Genomic DNA, 11,686 nt, shown 5'->3' with positions numbered 1-11,686 from the left:
GCAGGCCCTGGTACTACAGCCCGATTCAAGACCCCAGTTTGTAGGCTGCCTATGGCAGTCAGAGATGGATCAGAGGCTGACAAAGGGCAGTGCTGGACAGGCAGGCTCCGTCAGATTTTCCTTTCTGTTACAGTAACACACAGCCTTCTGCTGGCTTAAGTGCATGTCTGGCCCCAGAGATTCTCCTCTTAGTCTGGCCCAGAAGTCCAGAGTTCTCAAACTTTTGTGTGCATTAGAATCCAGGGAGTTTTACACAGGGCTCCACCCCTGAGATTTTGGTTTAGTAGAAATGAGGCAGGCCCAGTAATCTGTATTTTAACAAGCAGTCCAGGTGCTGATGTCCTTACTACACTTGGAGAAACACTGATCTAAGTGAAGGAAAAAAGACAAGCAAAAAAATACCTTGCATTTTGGTTTATTTAACCAGAAAGCACACACACTTAACATTTAACATATTGGTCCTATCCATTTAAATTAAATTATTAAATTCCATGTTATATAAATGACAAAAATAACACTTTTAAGTCATTTACTATTCATCTGATACTAATCAATGTCTATAAAAACTCTTCCAGAATAAGGAGGGGACTAGTAACATCATTTTCAGGTTATAGACTGATAAACTGAAATGCTTGGTGGGAAGCATTCAACATTGGTCTTAAGATGGGAGCCAGGCCCCCCGCACTGCAGCCTATTTCCCAGTCTCAGGTTTGCCAACAGAACAGGACCAAGGGCCAGATTTGAGGAACTTTACAGGGAGAGTACATTTTGGCTTAACACTTAGCTGATCAACTTCGTGATTGAAGTTAACACAAAAATCACACTTAGATAAGCACCACCACAAACATCCTATGTAATTCTCTGACAATTCTAATAAAGCTATAGAGGGATTCCAGTACACAGGTTACAACAAGTTAAAACATTTCACAGTAGTCTAAATACCTGGGGAGTTTAATTATGCAAAGAGAACCCTTCTCTCCTTTGAGAACAACAGCTTATTTCTTCTCAAAATAGTTACTGTGGTTCTTTTACAAATATAAAGAGTGTCTCATCTCTAATTCAGCCTTGAAGTAATGCTATCCCAAGGCAGCCCTGGCACCTCTTTTCCCTGTGGCAAAGTGACCCCATGTCCTACCTGGTAATTCAGCACTTAGTAAATTGACTAAAAAAGTTGAGCAACAAATTTAGTAAAAGGTTTTGGTGATAGAAACTTACTTTCCTACTAAGCCACTTCATGCATGTTTGTTGCAAAATAAAATCATTTTAGAATAAATGTAACAGAGGCATCTAACTTTCACTTTCTGTCAGGGATGAAGACTTTCACTGGTTCGCTGACCTTCCTCTTCTTCCTGGAGCTCTCAGAACTTTGCTGACTGCACATAAAATTCATTCTTTGAATCTGTGAGAATCACCAGAGAGAGGCACAATTCAGCAGGGATTTTGACATCTGCACAAGGAATATACAAGATAGGTAGGCCAAGCATTAATCCCACCAGCCGTATAACGGATCCAAACCTGCTTTCCTGTGGGCGGTTTGGCCCTGCACAGAGGCCCTCCTGCCAGTATCAGAGGCCGGTATTCCAAGTTTCAGGAGCTGATGTCCCCTGGAGGCAGCCAGTTTCAGGGACAGCTTCCTGGCTCTCTTTAGTGAATTCAGCACATTCAACTCTTGAGGGAAGAGTTGTCAAGGCGTGGGGCCAACAAGGAACAATTAAGGGTCAGAAGAGATCTAGGCACTAATTGCTTTAGAGGCAAATAGAATTTAAGTCCCAATTTCAATTAGCAGAAACATACAGCCTTATCTTTTCTATCATAGGTTCACATTTATGAATTAGGAAGGACCATCGACATTCTTTCTGCCTGAAGAAAAGTATATGTTATTGATTAAAGGGAAGTTGATTAGTGAATCATCATATATATACATTTCTCCATTAGGCTCAGCTTTGGCAACGATTTTAGAACTTATTTTTGCTTAACTGAGTGAACAACTAGATGTATTATAATCTGTAAGACAATCCCTAATGCTTGGAATTCCAAGAAACACAGAGGACATTTTTATATTTTCCAGCCACTAGATGGGAGGAAAGGTTTTTCTATGTCCTCTGTTCTTTCTTTGGTAGGAAAATGGACTGAGATATATATTTTTAAGCAAGACTTAGAACATTTAGTAGAGGTTCCAACATTACCCTTTTTCCTTTTGCTATAGATACAGATTATTATTATTGATATGTTATTATTTCAAAATAGTGGGAATGTCAATAAAGCACTTAAACACCATTTAGAACCAAAAATTGGATCTGCAAATGGCTAATGTAATCACTAATTTTTCTTTTAGTTTTAGAAAGCAGTTGAATTTCTGATCTCAGAAACCGTAAATTCCTTTTGGCTTAAACTAAGACACGGACTATATAGAACAGTAAAACTCTGAGAAAATAAGTGGAGCTGCTCATCAAATAACTGGTGTACTTAGGTATGTAAAAGTTTGAAGCGATCTGCTCTAAAGCTAAGGAAATAGCAATATAAAAACCCAAAGCACAAAAACCAACTTCTTTATCTAGGAAATGAATGTGTTACAGTATGGCTGTAAGAAAAAGCACTTGGTAAAATCCAGCTTTTCTAGAAATGTTGCTTGGGCATGCTTTCCATTCAAACAAAATTATCCTCACTTCTATCAAGTCTGGGTACACTGGGAAGAAGAGAAGATGGATGTACAAATCCTCAAATGAGAAGTTGGCCTGATGGTTTAATAGTTTTGTTGTCTTTTTCTTCTTTGCTCAAGTAAACCAGAGTCTTATTACGAGTTTCAGAACTTACTGTAATTTTATTGCAGTAAGTTAATCAAAACATGTTTAATAATGTATACAATCTCAAGGAAACCAGCGAGGCCTGGGAACTCTTGATGGTTTATAGAAAACTAGTGGGTTCAAAAGCAAGCATGTGATCAGTCAGGGGACACTTCCTGACATAGATGAATAATCTATATAAACTATATAAACCATACAAAGGAACATTTGAGAAACACTATTCAGGTGTATTCCAACTGGCTGAGTTTGCATATTTGATGCCAAAGCCAACTAGGCAAGCAAAGGACCAGCAATCAGGCAGGCTAGAAAAATCTATGATTTGAGTAACATCAAATGATCATCAAATGATTTCTAATGCTTCTTATATTATATTTTAAACTGATAGCTTTTAAAATGTTTCTTGAATATAGACTAATAAGAGGCTACTATGATTCACTTACTACTAGAGCCTCAGGAATAGAGTATCTCCATATATGTCTGATAAAAGCCCTGAATATATGCTTTCTGCTGGATGATATTTCCCTCCTTTCTATTTTTGGTTTGGTAACAAATTCTCCATTTGAGAAGCCAAAGAGAAGGTTTTGCCTTAAGCACAGATAGGATTGCTGGCTGACTTGGTAGCAGTATTTGAACAGCACTGGAAGGGGTCCCTTCTTCTAAATGAGTCCTTTTATCATTAATTCCTCTATTCATCCATTTAAAAAAACATCTTGAATGTTCTCCAAGAGTTCTGTCTTTGACCATCTTTTCTCCTTATTCTCCACACTCTCTCTGAGTGATCTCATCCACTCCTAGGAATCAGTTACCATTTATAAGCAAAGACCCCCCACATTGATATATTCAGCCTAGATTTTCCTTTTGAACTCCAGATCCATGTGTGTAATCAACTGCCTACTAAAAGTCTCCACATGGTTATTCCAAAGAAAACTCAAAAGCAGTGTGTCGAGAATTGGAATTTATCATCTGCCTCTGTCAGGCTACTCCCAATCTTTGTTCTCATTCTTGTCATTACCCTGGAGGTGTCCAAGTTAAAAACCTGGGAGTCATCCATGGCTACTCCATCATTCTCACCCTAACATCTAACTAATCACTAATTTCTGTTGATCCATACCTCCTTAATATCTCTCAAATCTATCCATTTTTCTCTAATGCCATTGTCTCTACTTTAGCCCAGGCCAACATCATCTTTCCCAATTATTGGGCCTTGAACTTCCACTATTACTGCTTTTCCAACCTTTTCTCCACTCTGGAGCCTAAGTAGTCTTCTATGTAAATCTGACCACATCACTCTTCTGATTCATCAACTATCCATTAATGACTTCCCATTGTCTTCAGGATAAAGGCCAGGTTCTTTATGGCCGTGGCCCATCTCTGCAGCTTCATCTTGCCTCAGACTTACTTAACCAATTGCATTCTCCAAATGGGCCCTGCTTGCTCCCCTCTGGACTTTGCCTTTAATGCCCACTCCCATGCTCTGCTCCTCCCTTCATCTCCAGGCCCAGGGTCCACCCTGGGGTTTCCTCTGCCTACTGGCCTTCTCTGACACCCCTAGGGCTGTGTTCTGTTCTTACATCTTTTGTGGCATTTACTACATGGTGTTATCAGGCCTACTTACCAGTCTTCTCATCTAGAGTACAAACTCCTTGAGGTTAGTGACAATATCTTAGTCATCTTTGCATTCCCAGTTCCTGGCATCTGGTAGGTGCCTCTTAAATTATTGGCTGAATGAATGAATCCATTTTGATACTGATTTTAAGCCAGGCACTGCTCTGGGTACTAGTACCATATCTCTAGTAATATAAAGATGAATAAGACACAGTCGTTTTCAAGGATTGAGTCTTGTAAGGAAAGGCATTAAGCACACAATTACAATATAATGTAATACAACATAATTGACATCCATTCAATAGCCACAATAGACTTTCATTCATTCAGCAATTATTTATCGAGTGTCAGCTCTATGCATGATACTTTTCTAGGTGCTTGGGACACATTAATGAACAAAAGAGATAAGAAGCCTGCCCTATAGATTTTACAATCTGGCCATGTTACTTTTTGGCTTAATAATATCCAATGGCATCTTACTGCTTTTAGGAAAAAGTCCAAAGTCCTTACCTTGGCTTTTCATGCACTGTCAGGGGTTCTTTACATTTCTAGGGAAGGAGAGGGCTCACAGATTGGCTATAAGACCCTGATGAAAGCCATGCACTCTCTCCTCAGAAAAATGCTCATATCTCCACTCACATACTCACCCACTGTAGCAGGCCATTTGAGGAGGCTCCTAGGCCTCCTGAGTTCTTCCCAATAGAGTCACTACCCCACAGGGCCTGTCTGTGCCCAGCAGTACCAGCCTCATCTCCTGTGCTCTACTCTCACTCTCTGCCCTCTCAGTTTTCTCATACCTTGCTTCTTCCTGATTCCGGATCTCTGCATATTATGTTCCTTCTGCCTAAAATGCTCTTTCCCCTCCACCAGCCCTCTCTTGGCCTAGTTAATCCTATTCATTCTTCAGATCTTAGATGAAAAATTATTTCCTCAAAGAAAGTTACCCTACTTCTGTTCCAATTAAATTAGGTCCCCCAATCACATGCTCTTAATAGAGTTCCAGGAGATCAGGAACATGCCTGTCTTGGTCACAACTTGCACATAGTAGGGGCTCAATAAATGTTTTTTTGATGAACAAATGAAGGACTCTTCAAAGAGCACTCTGCCTGCAGTGTAGAAATGTATTGGAGGCATCAAGTGGATGCAGGGTGATGAGTCACGCTATTGTAGTAGTCAGGTGATAACTTGAGTGGCAGTGTAGACGGAAAAAAGTTAACAGTGAGAAAAATATTTAGAAGGTAGAGTCAGAAGGATGGGCAATTGGATATGATGATAAAGGAGAGGTAGATAGGTCAATAATAACTCCCAGTTTCTGGTTTAGCTAACTTCATGGATGAAGGTTCTATTCTCTCAGGTAGAGAACAATTGGAATTTTGAACCTGCTGAGTACCTGTGAAACCCCAAGTGGACATATTGAATAGGTAGCTGTATATGGAAGTCTGGAGCTCAGGAGAGAGGTCTGATTGGAGATATAAACTTGAGAGTCATCAGCATATGGAGGTTAATTAAGGCCATGGGTGTGGAAGAGTTTGCTTATTGAGAGATCAGAGCGTGAGAAGGGAAAGGGGCCAGGACACAGCCTTAAGCAACTCCAACATTTAGAAATTAAGTGAAAGATGAGCCAACAAAGGAGATTGAGAAAGAGAGAGAAAAGACCAGCAAATTGTCATGTAAAGAAAGCCACAGGAAGAAAGTTTTAAGAAGAGGGAGGGGAGAATAAAAAGGAGTGATGGTGGTAGTCAATAGTGTCAGGTGTTGCTGAGAGGTCAAGGAAGATGAAGACTGAAACATGGCCACTTGATTTAGCTACATGGAGGCTATTAGGTGCATTGGACTGGTGGAGGCAGAAGTCACGGTGAAGTCAGTTGAAGAGTGCATAAAAAATAAAAGAAATTGAGAGAGCAAGTATACAAAGTTTTATAAAAGTCAAGAGGGAGTGACCACCACAACCTGGAGAATTTAGAGAAGGCTTCTTAGCAGAAGAGGAACATTGAGCTGGGTCTTGTAGAATGAGTAGGAGTTCACCAGACTGGAGATGGTGGTAGGGGTGATGGCGGTGGACGAGGTCATTCTGGGCAGAAGATTCAGCTCATTTAAAGACACTGAATCACGAAACGACATGGAAGGTACATGTGACAGTGAGAAATGTCCCTTTAATAGACTGGCTCTTAGGGTTAGGTGTTATGTATACAACATACTTCTGTTAAAAATGTAAATTCCCCCAGAATTATTACTCAGTATGTAATTAGTATAAATTAACTTATCAAATGGTGTCCAAGTGGCAGCCTGCTAAAAGCAGGGCCTCAGAGGCTTTGGAAAGAAGACAGATACGTGTGATATAGAAAAAGCAGTTCAGGGCACAGTACTCACTTTGTGGGGAACCAAGGGGAGGGGCAGCCCCAGACAACCAGGAAATCTTGTAAGTACTTTACTAGCCTGGGGTGAGAGTACAGTGAATTTTGCTGACTTCAAAATTATTTGTCAGGTGAGATCTGGCAAAATGTTTTCTCCTTAGAAAACCAGTCCTTACCAATATAGATTTATAATCAAGCATTAAGTATGGAATCTTTGGATTTGGAAGTTCCCAGATCAAGGAATTTTTTGGTTCACAGAGGGTCTGTGCCCCTATAAGTGAGTTATAGCTGTGATTTTAATTTTGATTCCTCTCCCTTAACATTTACCTTTTCTGCACAATGAAAGGTAGATCAACAGCGATTATAAGATAAATGCTATTAGCATAAATGTAGCTCATGTTGACATTGTGATGAATGAGCAGTAAGAAACCAAATGCTTAAAGAGAACTCTTACCTCCAACACCAGTGGAGCTGTGAGCTCTCTGATATGTTGGGAACTGTCTCACGTTTTACTGGAATTTATGAAGAATTTTCTCATTCATTTACTTTCTTGACTTTCTGTAGTTTATGACCAGGGTTCTGGACCACAGCTATTTCTATTTAGGAGGTAAATACATATTCTCCTTAGAGTCATAACCAGATATTTCCATTAATCTCCAAAAATTATTATATTAGTTCTCCTTCCTTCCATATTCTCTAAGGCATTGTATGCCCTTAAAAGTTCTATAATTAATTCATTTATTCAACAAATGTTTTTGAGCACCTTCTCTGTGCCAGACATTGAGCTAAGCACTAAAGATAAAAAACTGATGAAGACACACTCAATGTCCTCAAAGAGGGCCTAGCAAGGGAAACAAACTGGTTACAGATGAAATGTAGAGTCATGTATAGGGTACAGCAGGGGTTCCAAAAAGATCTTATCAGCTCTTCCTGAGGAGGCCTGGCAAGGGTTTAAAGGGGATGTGAAGCTTAAACTAAATAGTGCAAGATGAGCAGACATTCACCAGGCAAATGGCATTAGGAATTGACGTTGCAGAGAGAACAGTCTAAACAAAAATAGCACAGGTACAGGGACATAAAGCAGGGTACCTCTGGAGAATTGGGAATGGTTCAATGGGACTAACAGGAAGGGCATAGGGTGGTGGGCTGGGTCAGAGAGTGTCATTCTCTGAAGTTTGGACTTTGTACTTAATGGGGTACCACCAAAGGGGTCTAGGAGCAGATTTGTTTAGAAAGAGCCCTATGGCAGCAGGGTGAAGGGTGGACTGGAGAGGAGTGAGACAAGAAGCAGTGAAGTTACTTAGAAGAAAACTGCTTCAAGAAAGAACAAGAGCAGCAGTGATGTTAGAGAGGGGAGGACTAATAGGGCAGAGGGCTGAGGAGAGAGAGAATGAATGCCTGAACCTGAACCCTAAGGTGACTTGATCACTAATTGCAACGAGCATAGGGATGGCAAAGGAAAGAAAGGAGTAAAAAATGACAAAGATTATCCAAGTTTCTGGTAATGCCATTGACCAATGTGGGAAATAGAGGAAGCTGAGGAGGTGGGGAGTGGGAACACGTGGCGAGGACACACGGAGAAATAACTGACTCCATTTTCCAGAATCTGAATTGGAGGTGAACTATCCAAATGAAGATGTCCACCAGGGCACTGCCTATGTGACGGAAGCTCAGAATGGAGGAAATTACATCAAGAAGGAAGGAAGTATTCCTTTGGACATATAGAAGGAAGTATTCACTTTGGACAAACGATGGGCTATTACTTGAGGTCCAGAAGGAAGCAGGTCAAAGTGGTTATAGATATAGGTACATCTTTAAATATGGGGGCAGGAAATTGAATGATTCACACTTCACAGCCTTAACTGTTTCTATGAAGTAGAGTTTAGGTCATCTGCTTAGAAAGTGAGGAAATTGGTCTCGGATGGTGCTTAAGACACTTATATGGTTAAAGTATGGACAACGGGAAAGGGAGCTAATAATTGACCTTTAAAACGAAGGGTAACTGTTGCTTAGTATCCAGATAGCTTTAAGAAATATCTTCAAATTAAGATACGTCTTCAAATTAAAATACTTATGTTTGACATATTAAAAATTTTGCTCTTCTTTTTACAAACATTTGACTGCTTACAACAGACCACATCTGTGCTAAGAACATCACAAGTGTTACCTCATTTATTCCTCACAATAATTGCGTGAGGGCCAGGAGGAAGTTTTTATTCCTTTTTTACAGATATAGAAACTGAAGCACAGAGAAGTGAAATGACTTGTCCAGTTCACATATTTATTAAGTGGAAGTCTTGAATCCACATCTCCTAATTTCAAATTTAGTGCTCCTTATAATTTGTTTCTTCAGCCCAAAGAGGAAAACAAAGACAGGAAATTGCAGGAGAGGCCATTAGAACTCTTTGTAGGGTTCATAGGCTTCTATCTGGGATTGACCCTTTTTGGGGCATAGTTTACCAGGATCTCAAACTAAACACAGCCAAAGGCCGAGTTCATTGTTTTTCCTTTGTAACATATTTTTCCTTATGACTTTTAATTTCTGTTAATCACTATTTCCCAGTCATCAAAAGTGGAAAACATGGTTACCTCAGATTCCTCTCTCATCTCCTAATGCCCACAGAGTTCTTGTAATGAGTAAATGGAATAGCACAGATACAGTACCTGGTACATCTCACATGTGCAAGTCATTCAGTGACTGATGGCTGTTATTTTTCCTACTACTACAGGTATCCCTTCCCCAGCCAAACCGAATCCTTGTGGTAGGCTGAAAAATGGGCCCCCAAAAGATGTCCACGTCCTAATCCCTGGAACCTATGAATGTTACTTCATGTGGCAAAAACAGAGGGGGAGGTCATTGCAGATGTGATTAAGACCTTGAGATGGAGAGATTATCCTGGATTATCCAGGTAGACCCTACATGTGCTCATGTGTATTCTTATAAGAGGGAAGCAGAGGGAAATTTGAACACATGCAGAAGAGAAGAAGACAATGTGACCAGTGAGACAGCGACTAGAGTGATGTGGCCACAAGCCAAGGAAGGCCCGCAGCCCCCAGAAGCTGGAAGAGGCAAAGAACAGAATCTCCCCTAGAGCCTCCAGAGGGAACACGGTTCTGCCGACACCTTGATTTCAGCCCAGTGACACTGACTTGGTACTTCTGGCCTCTAGTGAGAGAATACATTTCTGATGTTTTAAGCCACCAAATTTGTGGCAATTTGTCACAGCAGCCCTAGGAAACTAATAACAGTTACATTCCCCAAACATACCTCACTCTTTTTCTTCTTCTCTATTTTCCTTGCATTTCAAAAATAAAAATATTCTATTACTGTCTTTTAAATTTTGAATAATTCCTTCAAGGTCAATCTTTAAAAGTATTTCATCCACAAAGCATTTCCTGCTCCTTTAAGCTGATATGAGCCTTCTTTCTTGAGCAAATCCCCACAGCAGGTTTTTGTAATTATGTTTTTCTGACAGCATAAATATTTGTAAACAATTTGTCCTTTATCTGGGACTGGGTTTTAAGTTCTTTAGGAATAATTTATATTAACATTATGCTCTTTAGGCTCTCTGCAATGCCTTACACAGTGTCTTTCACACGGTAGATATCAACGATTCTTTTGCTACCCACTTCTACTACCTACAAAAGTGTTCAATTACACAGTTATTCACATATCCTAAAGCTTCACTGTGTATTACAGTAGTCATTAGCCACATGTGACTATTTAAATTTAAAATAATCAAAATTAAATAAAATTCAGTTCCTCAGTTGCATTAGCCACATTTCAAGTGTTCAACAGCCACACGTGAGTGTTCAATTCAAATGTTCACAGATATAGAACATTTTCATCATCACAGAAAATTCTTTTGGACAGAACTGCTTTATAGAGGCAATCTGGGTTTAATCCCAGTAAACAGAAAGTTTCCTAGGGACTATGGTAACAATAGGAATACAGAAACTAGAAATAATTTTTCCTCAAAATGCAAAGACATTACTGTAAAAATGTCAGTTTTCCCAAGATTATTTTATCAAGTCAATGCAATCCCAATCAAAAATCCAACAATATGTCTGTTGGAAATTATTCAGCTGATTATAATAGTCACCTAAAAAAGAAATGTACAGGAAAATCTTAAAAATACTGAAAAAGAAGAACTATGAGGGGAAAAGAGTTGCCCTTCCAGACAGGAACACATAATATAAAGCTAGAGTAATTAAAACATGATAGCAGTAATATAGAAGTAGACATATGGATCAATGAAAGAGAACAGCAGGTCGAAAAACTGGCATAAAAACAAACCTATGTATCTATGATTTTTAATTTATGAAAAAGTGACATTCAAATTAGCAGGGAAAGGACAGACAATTCAAGTGATACCAACACAATGGGAAAACGTTCTCACACTAGAAAAAAAAAGAATCCCAACTAGCAAATGTAAAAAGCAAGACTACAAACTTATTAGAAGAAAATATAGAAAAAATTTGTTTATAACTTTAGCAGTGGGAAGACCTCCTTCAGCAAGATATAAAATGATAACCCTTGGAAAGACATCCCATGTTCCTAAATTAGAAGACTTTAATATTGTTAAGATGTCAATAGCACCCAAAGCGATCTAGAGAGTCAATGCAATCCCTGTCAAAATCCTAATGATACTTTTTGCAGAAATAGAAAAATCCATTTGAAAATTCATAACAATCTCAAAGGACCCCAAAATGCCAAACCAATCTCGAAAAAGAAGAACAAAGTTGGAGGTCTCACACTCCCTGATTTCAACCTTACTACAAAGCTACAGAAATCAAAACATATGCTACTGGCATAAACACAAATAGACCAATGGACTAGAACAGAGAGCCCAGAAATAAACCCTCACTTACATGGTCAAATGATTTTCAACAAGGGTGTCAAGAGCATTCAATGGGGAAAGG

The 11,686-nt window shown here is 39.3% G+C and overlaps 1 protein-coding gene across 10 annotated transcripts in view; it reads right to left on the bottom strand.

The window, feature by feature from the left end:
* Nucleotides 1–399: 399 nt before the first annotated feature.
* Nucleotides 400–11,686, bottom strand: part of HORMAD2 (HORMA domain containing 2) — a 76,083-nt gene continuing 64,796 nt past the window's right edge. For 5 of the 10 annotated variants that reach the window (XM_046639353.1, XM_046639352.1, XM_046639356.1 and 2 more), the window contains one exon: nucleotides 400–1,399. In XM_046639353.1, coding sequence (XP_046495309.1) covers nucleotides 1,295–1,399 — 105 coding nt within the window. In that variant the 3' untranslated portion in view covers nucleotides 400–1,294. Of the gene's footprint in view, nucleotides 1,400–1,515; nucleotides 7,360–11,686 lie in introns of all 10 variants that reach the window. The other 5 variants (XR_006885259.1, XR_006885256.1, XR_006885260.1 and 2 more) reach the window with 5 other exon arrangements.

The sequence above is a fragment of the Equus quagga genome, chromosome 15 (genome assembly GCF_021613505.1).
Source record: "Equus quagga isolate Etosha38 chromosome 15, UCLA_HA_Equagga_1.0, whole genome shotgun sequence".
NCBI lineage: Eukaryota > Metazoa > Chordata > Mammalia > Perissodactyla > Equidae > Equus > Equus quagga.
This window is presented reverse-complemented; position numbering and strand designations above follow the sequence as displayed.